The sequence below is a fragment of the Pristis pectinata genome, chromosome 7, assembly GCF_009764475.1.
Source record: "Pristis pectinata isolate sPriPec2 chromosome 7, sPriPec2.1.pri, whole genome shotgun sequence".
Classification (NCBI taxonomy): domain Eukaryota; kingdom Metazoa; phylum Chordata; class Chondrichthyes; order Rhinopristiformes; family Pristidae; genus Pristis; species Pristis pectinata.
In genome coordinates, this window is record NC_067411.1 from 65,147,907 (window position 1) to 65,170,722 (window position 22,816).

At 38.0% G+C, this 22,816-nt stretch overlaps 1 protein-coding gene across 3 annotated transcripts in view; it reads right to left on the minus strand.

Annotated features, from left to right (window-relative positions):
• Nucleotides 1-22,816, minus strand: part of smarca2 (SWI/SNF related, matrix associated, actin dependent regulator of chromatin, subfamily a, member 2) — a 111,593-nt gene that overhangs the window by 48,377 nt on the left and 40,400 nt on the right. For all 3 annotated transcript variants that reach the window (XM_052019371.1, XM_052019372.1, XM_052019370.1), the window contains exons 9-16: nt 20,116-20,289; nt 17,729-17,896; nt 16,880-16,933; nt 15,548-15,678; nt 12,824-12,881; nt 9,499-9,602; nt 7,032-7,179; nt 6,278-6,441 (exon numbers count right to left, since the gene is read on the minus strand). In XM_052019371.1, coding sequence (XP_051875331.1) covers nt 6,278-6,441; nt 7,032-7,179; nt 9,499-9,602; nt 12,824-12,881; nt 15,548-15,678; nt 16,880-16,933; nt 17,729-17,896; nt 20,116-20,289 — 1,001 coding nt within the window. The remainder of the gene's footprint in view (nt 1-6,277; nt 6,442-7,031; nt 7,180-9,498; nt 9,603-12,823; nt 12,882-15,547; nt 15,679-16,879; nt 16,934-17,728; nt 17,897-20,115; nt 20,290-22,816) is intronic.

Sequence of the window (22,816 nt, forward strand, 5' to 3'; positions counted from 1 at the left end):
AAGCTGGTCTGAAAGGTGCATGGGATTTGAACCTTAAACTAAGCAATTAAATTAAAAATGTTCAGTGGGAGTGAGCAAGAATGCAAATAAAAAATACATTTATAAATACAGTAAGATCAAAATTGAAGAATTAACTCTGTTTACCAAGACAGCTACAACTCAGCCTAAAGGCAACCAGCTGAATATCTCCAAAATGCAAACAGAAAACGCTAGAAATACTTGGCAGTTAAGGCAGCATCTATAGTGAGAGAAACAGACTTAACATTTCTGTCAGTGATCTTTCATCAGCTCAATTTCACCAGCTCAATTTCACCCGGGAAAATGCATAGTCATCACAGCAAAATCTGCAAGCCATACCATCAATTTCTTTGGCACAGCACGTAAAAATGCCTAATTTATTAAATGTTAACAGTCTAATTGAGAGTCAAGAAAGCAAGCATTTTCACTGACGGCCCTGAAATTGTTCTAAAATTCATATATTCAAAAATAACTTTGAATAATTGTTTTGTAAGAAGTGCACAAGGGTTAGTATTCTCAAATTATTTTAAAGAAATTATTTCAAAACATACAAATTCTTGCAATGTAGAAATTAGTAAAGTGCTTTTCCCTAAATTTCCGCAAAAGACCATATTTAAATCTTATTATTTCTCGCCTTACTTGCATTCTGTATAAAAATATATTTAAAAATATATATTTGTAAAAAAAAATATACTATATAAGGCGGCCATTTGAGTGTTTGAATACCGAACAAAAGTGTTAGAATATGCAGTTGTCAGTTGATATGTGCCTCCATTGTAAATATGTAATTCCAGAGTCATTTGCCCACACCCAAACTGTTGAAGATGAAACTGTATTTAATTACTTGTTATTATCTTTGTGCTTAAAGAGTATAAAACATCAATGCACCTGGAAATTCTCCAAGAGAAATTGTTCTAGAATGCCTGCTTGTTACATTGAAAAAAGACCTCTTGAACCTACAGCTCCAGTCTCTGTGTGCTTCATTCAAAGTCACAACATTTGGAGACTCATCTGTGATATGCTCATGACCCATTACTTGTCCTATGACCTCAGCAATCTAAGGGAGGAGTACTTTTAAGTATAGCATCCTATAATTAGATCTGTTCAAGCCAACGACCACTGGATCACGATGTATCAAAGAACAAAGAGCTGGAGAGATAGAAATATCTGTGTTTATTTACAAGGGACCAGCTACTAGAAGGTGCTGGGTAGTTTGGTGTGACAGGGGTCACCCATTGTGGCACTTGGTTACTCATCATGCTGGATATTTGGAGTACACGTATACTCACTTGGTGGGCACTCACATTGGAGGGTGGGCCTCTATGTTAGTGTTGCGTGACTACTGAGGTAGTGCATGGAGTACCATTCAGGATGCCAGAAGGTGCATGAACTACTTTTTCTGGAGACCTCCATAATGTTTATTTGTAAAAAGTGTATGTCTGTGTGTAGAAGCAAACCTTTGCTAAGGCACAAAGGGAGAACCCATGGATGTGTTCTTTTACTTCATTCCTTTCCTTGACTTTTGTTTGTTACTGGAATTAATATGCAATTACTTGCAGGAAAGAAATGGGTGCAAGGCACAGCAAGAGGTACATAGCGCACGAATTGCAGAATTGGAGAAGGGACAGGTACAGAGAAGAGGTAAGATGCAAATAAAGTTGTACAGACACAAGTAACATTTGGAACATCTGCAGAGAGCAAAAAACACATGGGTGAGAAGTGGACAGGACTGGAACAATGCAAGAACAAATTGGTCAGGTACCTGGATAGCCTGAGAGATGAATAGGAAAAGACCCAACAGGTGGGTACTTGCTGGGTAGCAGTCATGGGAACGGCCAAAGAGGAAGTTGATGACAGATACGAAGGCACTGGCCAAGGAAGTTGACGTGTTTTATTTGGTGGCACATTCACAAGCAATACCCAGCACTGCCTGTAGAGATGGCGCATATTGAGACAAGGCAATAGCAGGCTCAGAATCCTGATGACCCCAGCCAGCTATTCACACTCATTACCACCATCCATAAACCTTTCAAACCAGAGGAGAAAGAATATTCTGTTTGAGTTGTCTGCGGTGATGTAGAATTGTGACAGAAATTCATCAGATACACGTTTGGGTTAAAGCTAAATGCCTCAGAAAAATGTGGGACACTATGGCCCAGGGTTTGCGGTGTGGTACATGGACAAGTAATGGGAATGTCAGTATTGAGGAGATGTATTGCAACCTTAAGTTCAAAGTGAGGCAGCAACTGGGGGAAATGAGAGTAAGTGGGGGAATGACAGTTGTTCAGAAGGTAAATGAGCTTGCCAGGGACTATGCAGAGCAAAAATACCAGGCCTACATGATCCAGTCTTCTTGAATTATGCTCAAGGCAGACCCAAGCTAACCTCACCAGGAGGTCTTGGACTTGGAAATAACAGTCAGGAAACATCTACTTCACAACAAGTGTTATGGGCTAGGGAGATAAACTAGAGGGGGAGAGAGGACAAAAGGTGCCTGCAGTAATCTAACCACCGTTAAGAGTCACTCATCAAGCCAGATATAAACTACAACAAAATATAAACTTCCACACATATCCCAGACATGAAAGCAAGGATCTGAAATTTCAAAAAACATGGTCCTGGAAGGAGATGTTTGTTGTTGTTGGGGCATATTACTAAGACTGTAAGACAAACTGGTCACATAACCCATGTCCTATCATAGATTGGAATGTGAAAAAGCATGCAAGTTATTGGAATTTTGGCTGATAATGGGAATGTTTGAATGTTTGCTTGTCCATGAACAATAACTTCCAGCATTCTTCTGTTTTAAAGTCTTGAAAGTTTAAAGATTTTCCAAAAGTTTGTGTTTTATTTTCAAATGCTTTTTTAACTGTTTAACCCTCAAGGAGTGTGAGTTTTAAAATGAACGAGATGTGGCAACTTGTGAGCAACACAAAAACAAGGCGCACTGGAGGAACTCAGCAGGTCAGGCAGCATCGATGGAGGGAAATGGACAGTCAACATTGATTTCCCTCCATCGATGCTGCCTGACCTGCTGAGTTCCTCCAGTGCTTTTTTTTAAAAATGTTGCTCCAGTTTCCAGCATCTGCAGTCTCCTGCCTCCATGTGGCAACTTGCGAGTTCATTTTGATTTACGCAAGAGAATAAGAGAATGTATGAGCGAGTGAGTCAGTGAAAAGGCTTTTAAATTTCTTAAATGTATGCAGGATGTTTGAATTAATCCTACGTTTCAAGGAATTAAGATGTGACCAAGTGAAAGTTTCTGTTACTTAATGTGAACTACATTTGTAGGACCGCTTATGTTTTAAGAGGTAGTGTCCCTTTAGGAATTTGTGTGAATGTGCAAATAGTGTGGGGGCCACACCCATCCATCTTTTCTTTATTCTTTAGAATACATGTTAAAAGTTTATCATGGAAATCACCTGTTTAAGCTTTTAAGTTATTTATTAAGGTTCCAAAAGAAAGAAAAGTGCAAGCATGGACTTTGTTTTTTCTTACTGCGTTTTAAGTTAGTGTTCTTGTATTTATTTTGGAAGTGAGAGAATGAGAAAGCCCCAGATTCCACAATGGCCACGTGAAATCTAGGCTGTATCTCTAGAAATGTGAGCGTCTCTATTCCATATACGAGATTCCCACATTCCAGAAATTGGCACATCTCTGGTTAAAAGATATTGCTCAACACGTTTTGAAATACTGATCAAGTTTTTAAGAGTTCTTTTCAAAAAGCATGTTTTTGATATAATCACAGTACTTTGTCTTGTAAGATGCAAATGAGCAGTCAGGATACAGATCATTCCTGTCTCCTTGAATGCAAACACATCTGGTAAAATGCAACTGAGAGTTCAGTTTCGTTCAGGGGCTGGGCCAAACAGCAGCAATCCACTGCTGCCCAGAGAGAAGGAGAGAGAGAAGGCAGGCCAAGTGAGTCAGTCCACTAACAATCCTGTTAAAGGAAACTCAAATAACAAATGCTTGACTCCTGCTTCTTATCTGACCACACCTGATGGAAACAGGCCTATGGACTCAAGGGAATGTGAATGCAGAGGACACCAAGAAGCATGTCAGCAAACTGTGAAGGAAGGACTAAAGTGTCACGGTAATTGTAGTTTGTAATGAGGGCTAGTTCTGGGTGTTAAATATTTAGTCAGATAGATCAGCATAGAAAACTATTGAAAAAACAGACATGGGAAGGAATCCGAGTTATGGCAAGGATCAGAGTTATGACAGGAGATACCAAGCTCCCCAAACTCAACAGCCACACAGACTGAACTATGTGAAAAATTTTGACATTCTGTTGGACCAAATAGTGAAGAAGAAATCGAAGGACATACACTTGTATGGCACCAGACACTCCCGTGGCCATCCAGTTCTAGCGAAAATGTAAAGTAACCCATGAGAATGTCAGAAGCCAGTCGCTTCAGCCAAGATGAGAGTGAACACCAAATGTGCTGGGCTCCTTCAGTGGTGGGATCGGCTAATGATGAGACACACTGGGGATCCTTGCACCATTCAGATATAAAACACTCCAAAACCCCCTGTACACAGATCAAAGAAATATTATCTGTGTTCCTCAACTACAGCCAGATCAAGTTAACCAGCTTGTGCCCCTTGCCCATAAAGTAATCACTGACAGCGAGATATGATAATCCCAGAGGTTGTACCAAAACCAAATGGGCGAAGGTAAGAATGCAATGCATGCTGCAATGGACCAGTAGGGAAGGAGGTTGCAAAATTCTATGAATGACATAGCCACCATCTTCAATACAGGCACCTTTAACAGCATTGATCTGACATGGATAGACCATGCCCTGAAGCATATCCACAACATGGTGCCTGAAATCAATGACGGGATGAAATGTATGCAGGAAGATCTTCCAGAAGATGATGTTGGTCAAATACATGGAACAGCACATTATCACTATCAATACTAGGTTCAAATTATTCCTCCACATTCTCGGAAGGTAGCCAGTTATGGGTAATAAAAAGTATAGATGTAGGTGCACATACTGACACGATTTCATGGTAGCCTAGGAATTTGGGTAGGAGATTCTCAGTTGTTGGGCCTTTTGCTGCCCTTCTTAGTTAGCAGCACTTAAAAACTTTGAACTCCCTAGGACAGATTTCTGTCCAGGAGCCCAACAAGGGGATGTGTTAGGGATTGTTAGGGATGGGACATCTTTTAGGAGTTATGGGATGGGGGTAGTAGCAAGTTAATGCAACGAGAACCAGTCCAATTTAAGACAAGGATAGCTGCATGAATACATATTATTTCCTGCTGAGAGATTCATCTCTCAGTACAGTGGTAAGTGAAGGCTGTTTTGAGTGTCTAGGGTCCTAGAAAAGGTGCTTGAATATGCAGAGGTGTTCTTGTCAGTTGAGATGTGCTCCCAGTGTAAATATGTAATTCTACAGACCCGTTACCCACACCCAAAACGTTGAAGTTGAAACTGTACTCAATCAGCTTCTGTTACCTTTGTGCTTAGAGAGTATAAATCCTCCATGCACTTGGAGATTCTCCAAGAGAGGTTCTTCTTAGAGGCCTGCTTGTTTTGCTGAATAAAGATTTTTTACAACTACAGCTCCATACTCCATGTGGCTCATTTAAAAGTTACAACAACTGCCATTTGTGAGTTCATATCTGAGTGTTATGTCTGGCTTGAGCTGTTTCATGATAGGATGATATACGAATAGAACTGTAAGAAACTAAGTTCACTTTTAATCTAATTAACGGAAACATTTTGCATCTATGTATGGTTCAAGGCCATATTACATGTGACTATAGTGGAATGCAAGCTAATTCAAAGTGTAAATCATTGGTAGAAAGACATTACTTGATAACAGTAGTAATGATTAGATTGATCCTAGGTTTTTACAGAAAAAACATGTCTGAATAACCTTCAGCACTTTTGAGTCAGTTGGTGTACTGTGTTCTACAGCTTTGGAGGCTCATTTATCCCAGGCAAAGAGATGTCTGCAATTTCAACGGGAAGCAGTAACTAAAAATAATTGAAATATTCCCCGTAATAGAAACATTAAGAGTATAACATCAGTATAATCATTCAAATTCCTACCTGTACCTGCTTTCTCCTCATTTTCCTTCATCTCTTTAGCCAAAACTATATTTTACACCTCTGTGAATATATTTATTGGTTTGACCTCCACTACCATCCATGGTAGGGAATACCGAAATACAATTCTGAATTAAAAATATGAAGCAGCTCACAGTAGTACACAAAATAGAACGTTTTAGCAGACTTACGAGAGAGGAACAATAATGAGATAAGGTCCGTTAAGTCTCTTGTGTTCCATCAGGTATGTAATGAGCCCAATAGTCTGGATTGTCTTTCCAAGACCCATCTCATCAGCCAAAATTCCATTCAAATTGTTGTTGTAGAGGGAAACCAGCCATTCAAGCCCTTGAAGCTGAAGTTTGCAGAAGAGAACCAGTTAGAATTTACTTTAATAAAATTACAGAATCAAATTTCAGTTTTATTTGGATACATTGCACTTCTACACATTTATACCAATGCTTAAAATTGGCTTGTGATCAAAAGTACATGAATCCTTAAAAGTTAAGGTAGATTTATGTTTTTTAAATGCAGGCCTCAACTCCAAAACAAATTTCCAAAACTGCAGTTAAATTGCAAGTAAAGAGACAACAAATATACATGGTAGTGCTGACCATTATTTCCTCAATTTCACATCCCCAACAATACTGACTCTAATAGCATCATAGTTTTGTGACTGCTGCTCAAATGCTAATGGCTTGCATGTTTACCTATATAATGACTGGTGATGATGTACTAAAGTGCTGAGGGCATTAACCTTTTTCTCAAATGTCTAAATTCCAGCAAGGGTAACTGATAACTGTAGCTCTCCCTCCTTTCTATTTATCTGACTTCATTTGCAAAGAAAATATATGGGCTGGGGGAGGGGGGTAGGTGGAGAGAACTGGAGATCAAAATATTCCAGCACAGTTACATGTAGAAACTATAATAAGTATCTATTCTTACCTGATACTGCTTAAGTGTTCCGTTGATCAGGAGAGTGGATTGTTTTTCTACCCTCTCTGTTACTGCATGAGCTACTGCGTAATATGACTGGGAACCTTTCATTCCTGCTCGCATGCTATATTCATCATCAACATCTTGTTTAGCACATCTAAAATAACAACAAACCAAATGATATGAAAATTACAAAGCATAATAAATAAATTATACAATTATTCAGAACTATTGTTCTCACTCACAATGAGATGCAAAACAAATTTCAGAATGTAATGAAGGTGCTACAACATTTTTTTTGTTGGCAGTAACAATTGTACTATATTCTGCCATTTAAAAGATGCAGCTCTCAAAATGCAAGATCGATTGTTGCATTGGTGGGAAAAGAGGAGGAGCAAAGTTGTTGCAGGAACCCAGTTACATAAAGTTCCTGCCAATTCCCACAAATCCTCAACCATTTTCTGCTAATAACCCTGTTCTAGGGTCAAATATTTCCAAGTGGTAGTTATATACCAAGAAATCAGAGCTTGAGGTTAGAGGGCCCCAAACATCTGTTCCAGTATCCCACCATGATGCAAATAAATTGGTGCAAGTGGCACTAATACCACTTGCAGCAGTTTATTTCTGATTATGTAAAACCTACTTTTGTTGAGCTCTGAAAATACATCCTTAGGTACAGAGCAGTCACTAGGATACTGGATCAAGGATGCTTTCTACTCTGGTATTGTGGGTTCTGAGGTGACTAATGAGGTCACTGCAAAAACCACATGATGTTCCACAGTGGAGGTGGTGGTTGCTGATGGGGTAGGCAGATGGGTAGTTGCTGCAGTGGTCCACCTCTTCTGCAGTGTCTTTGTGTGCTCCAGATTCATGGCTTCAAAGTTCTCAATACCTTCCTGGATGCTCCACTTTGAGCTGTCATGGACCAAAGGTTCCCAGGAGTCAGTGGGTACATTGCACTTCTTCAAAAAGGCTTTGAGCATATTCTTGAATCTCTTCCCATGAGCTCGGAATAGGTTAGCCTCTGAACATACACATAAACAAGTATCCTCTACATTCTGCACTTCCATGACTAAGGTTGGAGTCGAGGTGACGTAGTCAAACAGTTTCCAATTTGCCCTGTAGATTAATTCCACTCCAGCAGGAGGCCATTTGTGGATGAGATACATTATTGCAATGAGAAAAAGAGTGACAAAAGTATTGGGGTTATGACTTAGCCATGCTTATTAGCTGCCTGGACTGCTAACAAACCAACAGCAGGGTTTTGTGTTCTTGTTCAATGAATCATCAAACTAATACCCCATATATTTGTGATTATAAACATCAAAAGCAAATAGTTCTGGTAGAGTTTCAGAAATGAGACTGGTTTTCTTTAAATTATTCATTCAAGGGTTATGGGCTTTGATGGCTGAGCCAGTATTTAATTGCCCATCCCTAATTACCCTTGAAAAGGTGGTAGTATGCTGCCTTCTTGAACTGTTGCAGACCTTGCAGTGTGAGTCCACCTTCAATACTACTATGGAGGGAGTTCTAGGATTTTGACCCAGCAAGGGTTAAGGAACAGTGATATATATTTCCAAGTCAGGATGGTGTGTGGCTTGGAGGGTGACCTCCAGGCAGCGGTGTTTCCATGCTTTTGCTGGCCTTGTCCTAGCTATTAGAGGTTGTGGGTTTAGACATCCAAGGATTCTTAGTGAGTTGCTGAAGTGCATACTGTAGATGGTACAAACTTGCCACTGGGTGCCAGTGGTAGTGAATAGTTCTGCATGGGGTGCCTGTAAAGCAGGCTGCCAGTCCTGTACAGTGTCAAGCTTCTTGAGTGTTGTTGAAACTGCACTCATCCAGGCACATGGAGAGTATTCCATCACACTCCTGACTTAAGCCTTGTAGATGGTGGATGGGCTTTGCAGAGTTAGAAAGTGAGTTACTTGCTGCAGGACTCCTAGCTTTTATTCTTATATATAATGTGGCTACATGGCTACTTCCATTCAGTTTTTATAAGACTGAAATAACCTGACCAAAATGTCTCAGCCTGAAATATTAAAATCTTTTCAGATGCAGATAGACTTGCTTAATTTAAGTCAGTAAAGGAAAATTTTCTTTCTCATGTTCCACAGTTTTCCATCACTACATTAGGTACAAATAAAAAGCTCAAAAATATTTAAGGGAGGTTAAGTTTAGCTTCTTCTTATCGACAGCTGTCATTTGTTTCTGGTTTTCAAATCTGTAGATTGTAAAAACAATTTAAAAACTTTTTCTGCTAATATCAAATTTCAGTAAATCTAGTACGTCTGATAAAACAAACGAGACTTTGTTTTAACAAATGTAAAATAATGAACAGGAAATGCAAATCATATACATTTAGAAGACAAAATGTGTAAACACTCAGTGAACTGGACAGTGTAGCACAATACAAGTGGTCCACTGCAATTTCTTAAAATTCTATACTGTAAACCAGAAAAATTTTAATACATACTCAATTATCTGCTTGGCAAAAAAGTCAGATACATCTTCAATGTTAGAAACAATAATCTTCTTATCTTCAGTATCAGGTGCAACTGGTGTTTCTTCATCTTCCTCCTTAACACAAAACAGATCTTGTACTTAAGCTAAACATGACAGAGATATTATACTACACAGAACTTGTGAAATGAGGTGAATAGCTAAACAAATACTTTGGCCCTGATGCAGGATTGAGCCAAAATGTTGACAATTCCTTTCCTCCCTGCAGATTGTTTGCTGCTCCAGATTCCAGCATCTGCTGTCTCTTTAAACAGAATTGATTGGCTAACTGATGCAAACATCTACAAGGGTCATCCCACAGTCAAAAAGACCAAAAACACAGACACACACAAACAGGTTTGTACATTCAGTGAAAATTATGAAAGATGATTTAACTTCCCCAAGGTGAGCAACAGACACATCACCCCCTTCCCTTTCAGCATTCTGAAGAAATTTTTCCTTGCAGGATGCTCTGGCTCACTCTTCCATTTCCACCAATATCTAGCCCCCTTCTCACAATATCTTCTTGCAACACTTGCCAGTTTACTTTCCCTATTCAGTTGTCCAGGGACCCAAACACTCCTTCCAGATGAAGCCTCCTTCTAATTTAGTATACCGCATGGTGCTTATAATGCAGACTCGTCTTCTTTTGGAAATGAATACAGAAAAGTGACTCCTTTGTAGAACACCTCCATTTGGTAGGCAAGGATGAACATCTGCTTTCAGTTGCCTTTCACCTTAATTCCCAGCCCACTCCTACCTCACTACCTTAATTCCCAGCCCATCTGTTTTTTGCCTCCTATACTGTCCCAATGAAACTCAATGGAAACTCATGGAACAACTGACCTTCTGACCAGGCATAATACAGGCTTCCGAACTCAACAATGGACCAATAAATTTCATACAACTACTCTAGCCTTGTACTTCACATATCCAGCATGTAGTTTTATTTGCCGCTTCTACTGGTATTTTCAGATTTCACTTGTATTATTCTCCCAAAAATTCACCAACTATACCACCATCAGCCAGCACCACTCCCATTAATTATTCATTCTCTTCTCGTCTTCAGCCCCTCAGATTTTGCTCTCTCCACACCCCCGCCTTTTGTCTCCAACATTAAACTTATTTCTAACCTAGTTCTGATGAAATGTCACCTTCCTGAAAAGTTAACCAATGCTCAAGCCACTAATTTACAGCACTTTGTTTCTATTTAATAAAAATGTTTTCTCTCTCTCCATAAGTAATCAACAATAATACAAATCAGTCAGAACTAAAAGCACTGTATTTCCAACATTTCTCAAATTAGATTCTAGTCAACCTGCAAATTTAAATTATAATCTAAATACCTTCAAAAATAGTACTAACATATCAATGCATAAAATTGAGCCAGAGAGATTTGAAGAACTGCAATCCTGTCAGAGTTACTCAAAGTCAGGAATGGCAGTAAATGGGGAGCATTGTTCTGGCACAATACACAGTGACTTCTGGTGTCTTTTCAAGCATGTCAATGTCAGTTGAATGTAGACCAGGCTTAGACATGTTGCTCCCAAAGTCAAATAGCTTATATTTAAGGGTAACCAAGAGTAATAACATAAACCTAAGAAATAGGGAGCAGCAGTAGATCATTTGGCCCACTGAGCCTGCTCTGCTATTTAACAAGATCATGCCTGGTATTCTATCTCAAATGCCATTCTCTTACCTTATCATGCCAATCTCAATTCTTGTAATATCCACAAGTCTATCACTCAGTTTTGAATGAAAATGGCCGAATCTCCAAAGCCCTCCAGGATAGACAATTCCAAATAACACCCTGAGCGATGAAATTTCTCAATCCTGTGCCAAATAATCTATTTTGATACCAAAACTCTTAGTTCTAGACTCCCAGCATCTATCTTGTCAAGCCCTCTAAGAACTTTGAATACGGTTACCTCTCAATCTCCTAAACCCTAGAGAATTTTAGCCTAGCCTAACCAAACTCTCCTCATGGGAGAGATGTGCCATCCCAAGAACTAGTCTGGTGAAGCTTTGTTACACTTGCTTGATAGCAGATACATCCATTTCTTTTTAAAGAAAGGAAACTGAATTTGTACACCTGTGTACACATCTTTTGGGATTCATAGTTTTCAGGGTCATCAACTTCCCTGATAGTTTTTTTTAAAGAAACAATTAAATAATTTCTTTTATTCCTTCACTTGCACTGGACCCTTAACTCGTCAGTATTTCTGGGAAGTCTTTTGAATGAAGACAGAAATAAATTATTGTTTAATTCCTCTGGCATTTTCTCATTCACCAATATAAATTCTCATTATCTGTAAGGGATCGAGATTTTCCCATGTTAGTTTTTCCCTTTTTACATACTTAAAGAAGTTCTTAGTCTGCTTTGTGATTTTTACTAGTTTACTTACTTCTCTACTTTCCCCTTTATCAATTTCTTGATCGTGATTACAATATTACCCACTGTACATAGGTCAAATTTCCTTATTTACACCATGCCCTACATTACGACCATTATTCAGAAGACTATAAAAATGAACTCCCGCTAATAACTTCTGCCCCCTGCTGCTTCTTAGCTCCATCCAAAATGATTCCAATTCCATGCCAAGATCTGATGTCTTCCCTTATCAACAGTGTTCCTCAACCTCCTTTTTACTTCTTCCTACATGTCAAATACTCTGAAATATGCAGTTACCGGTTTTGGTCAACTTGCAGCCATGTTACTATAATGGCAATAAATCATATCCATTTATAACTGTGCCCTTATTGCAGATACAGATTTCATTTGGATATAGTGCTTCCAAATTTTGCCTTTTAACATTTTTCCATATTCTGACCCCATTTTTAGCTTGCCTTTGTTACTACTGTCTATTTACTTTGCTTAACTGCATTTCCAACTTTTACTTCCAGCTTAGTTTCTCTCCCAATTTTGCATGCAAACTATTAAGCTAGTTTAAACTTTCCCCCAAAGCTCTTGTAACCCCATCATCCCCCCCACCCTTCACTAGGATATTGCTCCGTCCTGTTGAGAGGTAATTATCCATACAGGCCCCATCTGCCACAGAAATAGTCTCAGGTCTAAAATCCTCTCTCCTGCAATCCCAGCCACACATTCATTTGCTCTAGCCTCCTACTTTTTACTCTTGTTAGCACGTGGCACTGGGATTCACAAGTGAGTAACAATCATTTGAAAGAATACAAAGAGGCAACAGGATTCCATTCCCCAATAAAAAAATAAAAATAGTAGGTCAGAGCTGTGAAACAAAATAAAAATAAAGCTTTAATATGCCACAAAAATCACAAACCTCCTCTTCGTACTCTGAACCACTTTCTTCACTGTCTGATCGTGGGGCTACTTCATACCTAAAAAGGTGGCAAAAGAAAAACATATAGCAGGTTAACATGTTGATGGTTGAAAGGTTTAACATAATGCAAATATATATTACAAAATCTAGAATAATTTAATGAAAATGAATTGTGGATTACCTAAACATCTTGGTCTAGTCTGCAAAGCCCAAAAATGACTTTATTTTAAAATTGAAGGGAGATAAGTGCTGTTAAATCAGAATGTATTTTTCCAGAGAATAATCTTAATAAAGAAACACTTCTTGTCAACAAAAACACTGCACACACCTATTTAAGAGATGCATTTTTTATTGGATTTCTACTTCACAAAAAACAGGTAACCAATTGAAATATAAAAACCAAAAATGCCAAAAGTGCTAAGCAGGACAGACAAGCAGCATCAATGGAGAGAAAATTAGAGTTGACGTTCCAGATCAACGAAAAGCCCAAAATGTTAACCATTTCTCTCTCCAAAGATGCTGCCTAACCAAGTATTTTCACTATCATATATATTTTTATATTTCAGATTCCCAGCATCTGCAGTATTTTATTGTTTGAATCAGTTCAAATAACTTGTCTGACTTCCATTTGATTGGCTCAATATATGCAGCAATTTATGATCTAGGTCTCCTGAGTAATTCTGGATATGAGCACATAAATAACTGATGGCCCAATCTTTCCAACAAGGCCATTGTTTGATTATTCCTTGTAGGGAATTTATCTGAAATAATCTAGATGATTGTACACAAAGACAGGTCAATTAGACAGCAATTGTAACTATGTTTAAATTTCTGACCCCTGCCCAGAATAATCCATGGTGAAATACTCAACTTTTTTTTAAAGTTCTACATTTGTAACAAATTGCAACAGGGGAGTAGTATGGCATATCTGATAGATAACTGAATGTCATTTTACATCATAAAAGGTTCTCTTACATCACAGGTGGTCTTTATCAAGATCTACTTAATGACTGTCCCCAATGAATGCCTGGGGTTAGCACACCAGTAAATGACTGCCTTGCCCATTGAATTGCAGAGTTAATTGCATTGTCATCACTCTTTTTAAAACTAATGCTCAAATCCTCATACTCCCACCTTCCTCCAGATCTACACACATCTTTAATAAAGGTTATGGTTACTTGAAGTTTATGGGCACATTTCCCAACAATTCCATGTTGGTTTGGAACCAAATCTTTGACTTTATCAAGTGCAGTTGGATGTTTTCCATGTTATAGGAGCACGTTGTTAAATAATATTAAATATGTCTTTTCATTGGTTGAGTGAATCAAATTAGGTTTTTGTCAGCACGTAAGGAAGTCTTCATGCTCAAAGATATTGAACTTTGCATGAATATATAAATAAACAACTTTGATCAACAGTATATTTTAACTGAAACCTCCTTTTCTTAATAAACAATGTAAATTTGCTATTGTCCTCCCATACTTATGTAAATTAATTACAGATGAGACAATCATCCCTACACTACAATCTGGCAGCCAGATAAATACGACTTCTGTCATTAAGCCAACTTTTTATCCACAATCATTCCTTCAACTTTATCCTGACTTATGCAAGAATTCTAAAACAAAGATCCTGTAACACAACAACTTTTGCACTTCTATCATTGCAATTCACTACCTTATCTGAGATTCCTTAAATTTGTAATGTTTCACATCCTTCACAAATATATATGCTTTCCTTTTGAAACTCATTCCACTCTAACAGAGTACTAATTTTATTTCTCAGCTTATCCCATATGAATGTTAGGCTGAATGGATCATAGTTTGTCATATCTTAAATAAGGATGATATATTATTTGCATTTCTCTGGGTTAACTTTCATATTAAAGGATACTACTTACAATGCATTTCTTTTGTCTCTGATAATTTGCAACATTGTAGAATTAATATCTGGACTCCTTCCAGAACTTAGTCAATCATTTTCAGTACCACTTCTCTTTTTTTGTTTACAGTCAATCAATTCTCTCATCTCTTCTGATCTGATCTTTCTTTGAAATTAGAAGTAGGTAATCATGCAATATGTCCACCATTCCTTCAATTTGCATGAGATTATTTTTTTCTTCAATCTAGACTCCCCCTTTAATGAATCGTTCACTTTTTACCTTAATAAAATTCTTTTTTTATCCTTTTAGTTTCCTGGTTTTAGTTTGCAGTGGAGGGTCTCAAGATAACCAGAAAGTGTTGGAGCAATGGTCAGGGCATTTATCTTGGTGAAGCACATTCAAAAGAATTACCTGAACCTATCAGAGACTTTAAAAAGTGAGGTGAGATGTCATGGCATTATAAAGGAGCGGAAGAAATCCCAAGCTGGAAGAAAGGGTACATTGACCATGAATGGCCCTTTTAACAGAAGCGGAGAGATGGGTATGACAGAACAGCAACAGCACTGATAAATATGGGCTCATGAAGTATATATTGCAAGGTGTACCAAGGAGACTCAATTTTCCAAAAAAGTCAACTAGGACAATGACAAGCAACAAATACAGTTAGAGATATAACAGTGGCAGCAACAAACAGGAAGCACCACGCAGCATTTGAAAGGTATATCCTGAAGAACCAAGAGGTGCTGCAGTGACTAGGAACATATCACATCAATGTTAGGATGGCAAGACAGTAAGGAGCACCCCTGCATCTTTAATACTAAACATAAATATGATTTACTCACCCAGGATTCATTTCCAACCAAGCATCCAATTGGACAGCTTTTGGAGCCTCAGGTCCTTGCAGAACTTTGCCAGTTTCAACATGGATAACTTTGACTGGCAAATCACTCATCTGGCTGCTTTCATCCAAAAGCTTGAACAAATATACAATAGATTTGTTTATAGATAGAATTCATAAGCAAGACCACACACATTAAGCTGAAGCCATCAAAAGAAATAAGAAAATAATTTTATCATTTGATTTTACGAGTCTGGTGGGAAGTTAAGCATACAAAATACTAACTAATCAAAGAAATGCATTAAATATCAATGAACATAAAACCTCAAAACAAACAAAAACCTTAAAATTCTTGTCACTTTGGCCCAAATGGGTAACTGGAAATTTCCTCAATGAGTTTACTGTAGAATGCTAAACTGGTTTGGGCACAGGCCAACAACACAAATGTCAAATATTGTCAATTTCATTAATTAAACGGCTGCTGTGGAAGGTTTTCCACTGGTGTAGTTAAGAAGAGTTCTTTGATAGTAGACCCTAATAATATCCCTAAGGCTTAATACACGGAGTATAAATGTGCAACTAACCTAATTTCAATGGCCTCAAAACATGGACTAGGATCCTAATTTTCAATTCTCCACACTTCATGCAGGACAGATTAAGTCATTAACCTGTTTAAGACATTTAAAATATCCAAACTTTCATTTCTGGTTTTGGACATATTTAATATTTTGTGCGGGGTGGCAGATGGAATAAGTTAGCTAGGAATCACATGAACTCTAAAGTCAAGGGAAGAGGTTATCCACTTCAGCAGGTCTTTAATAGCACAAATTCTAGAGATTTTTTTGGCTACTGTGTGTTGTCAGAACTGAACCAAATCTCCTCACCTATGTAGCCAAAACTTAAAGAATTTATTTGGCTTTTCGGGAAGCTGCACACCAGCTTTCTCCAAATTCTTTTACTAAACAATCTACAATGCCCCACTACAATTGTGGGGAGATCAGAGGAGTCAAAGAAAACATATGCTTCCTAATTCTCCTAAAGTGACCAACTACATTATGAAATGACTCTGTTATTCAAATTTAATTTCAAATGTTCCGTTTCGGGTAGGAACATTACTTTTGTGTATGCCATCTATGACCCCTGAATCTTTTGCTGACGTTAAGCAGGCAGCAATTCAATCACTTAGCTAATCATTTCCATTTCTTTTTCCATGCTGCAAGTAAACAAAATGGGCACTGGGTACCCAAATTAACTACCAATTCATAACCATACTTACACTGGTGGGCACAACAAGTCATTTTAAAAAGTTTGTAATGCAGTGACAAAAATAACTCACTTCACCATCAGGAGCAAGGCTAGAACTCATTCCTTCAGCAGGTTCCTCAGTTTTCTGTTGGTTTTAAAAAGGATTGAAATATTATTACCACCATTAAGATAACTGTTTAACTATGAACACCGAGATCTACCTCAATGAGAAAATTCAGAAGGAAAGACAACGGACTCTTAGAAGAACAACAGCACTTCCTCAGATAGTACTATTGGACCTTTTCCATCTAACAGAGAAAGCAAATGTATCTTCAATTAAATGTCTCATTTAAAAGACAGCTCAGATTGTACTAAAATCTCTGGAAAGAGGCCTGAAACTGCTAAATTCAGCAGAGAGGCAAGAATGCCATTAACGTGTCAAAGTTGACAGCACTTTGATACTGAATAAAAGCCCCTACCTTTGAAATATTAAAAGGATTCAGCTGTATTAGTTCATCATTATTATCAAATAAGCTGCCAATACAAATTGCATATTTGCGTAGAATGCTAATTTGAGCAAAGACACTGAAATACTAGTAATTCCACCTGATTAATCCAATTACAATTGAATTGCTTTAGGGGAAAGCAGGAAGGTGAAAAGAGAAACAAACTGGAAGGTGAAACACTTAAGAACCAAAGATAAGAAGAAGAAAGTGGAAAATACTTCCATCAATCAATACATGTATAAAAAAGTCAAAATTCAACCTGCATAACCCAGAAACCTAGGTGACCATTTCCAATCGATTTATATTTAAAGCAAAACAGGAAAAAAGAAACAAGCTTAAAATATAACTTAAGTGTACCATGTACAATAGGCCACCACAAAAATCAAAACATGCCTGGATTCTGAAAACATAAGTAATAAATACAACTCACAAACCTTCTTTTTCTTTTTCTTCTTCTTTTCCTTAGCAGCTTGGGCAGCTTTATGCTCATAGACCAGTTTAGTAAGGCTTGCCACATACTCATCCGTTTGTTGAAGCAGATATGCCAGACGTTTATCCTTTTTCTGATCAATTAGTTTACGATAACCTTCTTCATCTTCTGCCTGTTTTCATAAAATTAAGAATAAACTTTTAATTGACAGTTTAGATTCTTTTTTTTTTAAAAAAAGCATAGAAATGGTTCACTGTCTGGCCAAAAAGGTCCATGTGGGCATTTACGATCCATTTGAGCCCCTTTCCTTGCTTCTTCATTTAACTCCATCAATATAACTATCTTTTCATTATTGTCTGTGTGTTTAATCTAGTAAGCACAATTATGCTAGACACCTTAAATGCACTTTCTGTAGAGAGAAAGTCTACAATCTAATCAGCTTCTATAATTCATGAATTTGCCAGTGGATGTATTGATTATTATATTTATCGCACAAGTTGGAATTTATTTCTGAAATCATCACCAGTGTATCAATATTGTATTTACAGTAAAGCTCCGATGATTCATTATCTTACTATTTGAAAATTCTGATGGTTCGTATTTGGCTCACCAGGTCCCTGGTTCTCTTCCACTCACTGGGGTCCCAGTTGCTGCACACTTTAAACTCAGCTGGTTCTGTTCATTGAAAACCCTTGAAACCTATTCTTGTCACTTCTTCAAACAATTCAGTAAGATTTGATCAAATGTGTTGCTCCCTTAAGTTCCATGAGGATTATTATATGCATGCATGCATGCTACTGCTTTGGAACATGGCAAAAGCAGCTTATCAAATGCACTTGTGTACTGATCATATAAATACCAAACATACATGAAAGGCCAAACTTTCTGAAAATAAAATATGGATTCGAAATAGCAAACCTTTGGTGGCAAGGCATGGTGCGTCCATGGGGCAGGCCAGAACTATACCTAAACACAAATAGCTGGGGAACGAAAACAAACAATCTGCCAAGCCATATCTCAAGGTTTGCCAAATGTTACCTTTCTTAACAAAATTTCTGATCAAATTATAACAATAAAAATTGAACTTAAGTTAAAAACACTAAATCTGACTAATTTTTCTTAATGCCCACATTAAACTAATTCGACAGTTTGCTAGATTTGTCCTTTCATACTTTAATGTATGTATGTATAACAAGCACGATACCTATGCCTTATATCACTAAGTTCAGTGTCTCGAAAGCTTTAGTTTAAGTTTGTCTAATAATTGTGCAGAATGAAGAGAGGTTCCCAAATTGATCAATATTTAGTAGGCACAGATGCAAGAGGCAGAGGGTCATGAGATTCTAATGAGTCAACATTTTAAATGACCATCAGAAACTCAGAGAGGAATTCAAATTTAATGAAGTGAAAATATACTTAAGCTAATAAAGAGCACTTTGGTACAAATGAACAAAATGTAGCTTTAAATATAATCCTCTTCATTAGCATTGCTTCTTCCCCCCCCCCCCCCCCCCCCCCCAGATTTATCTGACTAAAAATAATAATTGAACAGAAATTATTTCAGTCTACATCTTTACAGGTTAAAATCCACATCAATCCATATTGACATGACTCTTGCTTTAATGAGGGGATCCATTTGCTGTTTGCAATATTTTACTTTGAACTGAAAACAAAATCGAAGAGATCCTTATTATGCACCCAAATAATTTAAATTTCTCAGCTCATAATCAAAAGGTCAAAGAAAATGAACCAGAACTTTGGTACCAAAAAAAATCTCTAAAATAAAATCAAATAAAAAAAACAAGTAGCAAATCTGAATGCAAATTATATACAACTGTTTAGAGAGAATTCCAATTTGCATTAGAAACCTAACCACAAAACAATCCAAGTTTAAAAGAACAGCTATGGCAATCAAAAAAAGTAAAAAAGATATTTCCAAATTAACCAATTAATAAAGATTTATGATCCATGGGAGCCTTTCGAAATTCAGATTCCACAGCACAGCGCAAGAGGATTTGTTCTCGTTTCAGTGTTTTTATGCAATGGCTCACAGTCACTGAATCTTCCACATCCAAATTAAAATACCAGTGTACAACTCCATACATGCAAATCTAGATTTGCAACAGGTCTTACAAACACATCTTCTGATCAAACATTCCATTCTCTACTTTTAAAAGAAAGTCATGAATGCTGGTAAAAGCACTTTTAAAAAAGATGGATTCAGAATTGCTGCCACTGACCCCTCATGAAAAACATTGGTTCCTTGTGGTACACTTCTTACATGCATATTTAATACACACATTAAGGGCAACAGAAGGCATTTTATTAGCAAGAACCTTCTACAGTAAAGTAATACAACTATCCAAATATCCAACATCTATTCCAAATTACCATTAGCCTCCTCATTCTCTCTTTTTCAATCCTCTCAGTTTCCTTCTTTTGCTCACGCTCGGTGTTGGCATGCCAAGTACCAATTGCTCTGGAAAGCTTCTGAATTTTCCCAGTAACTGAGCGATGATATTCCTTGAAGTCTTTTGCATGTTGCAATATGCTGTTGAGATATTCCTAAAACAAATACCATAAAAATAACATCAGAAGGTTGAAGCAAAAAGTAATTGCATTTCGACTACAAGATAAGCTGCAAAGGTCCCACCAGTAGCAAATAAGAATGATCTACTGATGCAAGTTTTATGCTTCTGAGCAAAAGAAAGTTTTGTCAACAGTCCCTGCTCTTTCAATAGTGCACTGGTGTCTTTAAATGTCCAACTGAACTGGAAGGAAAAGCCTGCTGAAATGTAACACTCAAGAAAACAGAAAGCAGCATCAAAACACTAAAGGGATTGTTAGAACCACAAACATAATGAGGAGCAAGTCTTTTAGTCAGTGAAGCTGCTCTGCCGTTTAATAAAGTCATGGCTATCTAACTAATCTCCTCTGCATTCAAGATCACAAGACAAGGGAGCAGAAGTAGGCCGTTCGGCCCATCGAGTCTGCTCCAAAGAAAAGGGGAAAAAGAAAAGGGGGGGGGGGCAGGGGAAAAGAGTCTGCTCCATGAGCAGGAAAAAAAAACTATTCCAACCCCAATTTCTGGCCTTGTCCCCATATCCCTTGATACCTTGACTAATTAGATACCTATCTACCTCCTCCTTAAACGCCTCCAAAGATCTGGCCTCCACTGCTGTATGTGGCAAGAAATTCCATAAATTCACTATCCTCTGGCTAAAGAAATTTCTCCTCATCTCTGTTTTAAACCTGTACCCTCTAATTCTAAGATTGTGCCCTCTGGTCCTGGACTCACCCACCAAGGGAAACAGCTTGGCCACATCTACTCTGTCCAGTCCTTTCAACATTTTAAATGTTTCTATGAGGTCCCCTCTCATTCTTCTGTACTCCAGTGAATACAGTCCTAGAACCGACACACGCTCATCATATGTAAGCCCTTTCATTCTGGGAATCATCCTCGTAAATCTCCTCTGAACCCTCTCCAACATCAGCACATCCTTCCTAAGATATGGGGCCCAAAACTGTACACAGTATTCCAAATGAGGCCTCACTAATGCCCCATAGAGCCTCATCAACACTTCCTTACTTTTATACACTATACCTCTCGAAATGAATACCAACATAGCATTCGCTTTCCTTACTCCCGATCCGACCTGGTGGTTAACCTTTAGGGTATCCTGCACGAGTACTCCCAAGTCCCTTTGTACTTCTGTACTTTGAATTTTCTCCCCTTCTAGATAATAATCTCCCTGTTTATTTCTGTTTCCAAAGTGTACAACTGCACATTTCTCAACATTGAATCTCATCTGCCATTTCCTTGCCCATTCTCCTAAACTATCTAGGTCTCTCTGCAACCTTCCTGTCTCCTCAATACTCCCTACTCCTCCACCTATCTTGGTGTCATCTGCAAACTTAGCCACAAAACCATTTACTCCATCATCCAAATCGTTAATGTACAGAGTAAAAAGAAGCGGCCCCAACACCGACCCCTGCAGAACAACACTAGTAACTGGTAGCCAACCAGAACAGGATCCTTTTATTCCCACCCTTTGCTTTCTGCCAACCAGCCAATGCTCTACCCATTCTGTTATCCCACCTGTAATTCCATGACCTCTCATCTTATTAATCAGTCTCTTGTGCGGCACCTTGTCGAAGGCCTTTTGAAAGTTTAAATACACAACATCTACCGCCTCTCCCTTATCCACCCTGCCTGAGATTTCCTCAAAAAACTCCAATAGGTTGGTCAGGCAGGATCTTCCCTTCACGAAACCATGTTGGCTTGGACCTATCTTGCCTTGCACCTCTAGGTATTCCATAACCTCATCCTTGAGCATTAATTCTAATAACTTTCCCACCACTGATGTCAGACTAATAGGTCTGTAATTTCCTTTATGCTGTCTCCCACCTTTCTTATACAGCGGAACTACATTTGCAACCCTCCAGTCCTCCGGAACCATGCCAGAGTCTATCGATTCCTGGAAAATTATCACCAGTGCCTCTGCAATCTCTAAAGCCACCTCCTTCAGAACCCAGGAATGCACCCCATCTGGTCTGGGAGACTTACCAGTCTTTAGTCCATTTAGCTTTCCTAGCACCTTCTCTCTAGTAATCTTAACTGAACTCAGTTCCATTCCTTGAGACCCCTGACTATCCGGTATATTGCTGATGTCCTCCACAGTGAAGACCGATGCAAGATACTCATTTAGTTCCTCTGCCATCTCTATCATCCATTATAATCTCTCCCGCACCGTTATCGATTGGTCCTATACCAACCCGTGTCCCTCTTTTACTCCTTATATATTTAAAAAAACTCTTAAGTATCCTTTTGAATGTTATCTGCCAACTTTCTTTCATAATTCATCTTTTCTTTCCTAATGACCTTCTTAGTTTCTTTCTGCAGGTTTTTAAAAGTTTCCCAGTCTTCTGTTTTCCCACTAATTTTTGCTTCCTTGTATGCCCTCCCTTTTGATGGTCCTTGTATACACTATAACAACAATTATCTGAATTCTTACATCCTGCAAACACTCAAAATAAATATTACAAAGACACATTAAATGGTATTATTGCAGTATTGACTGAACGCAATGTT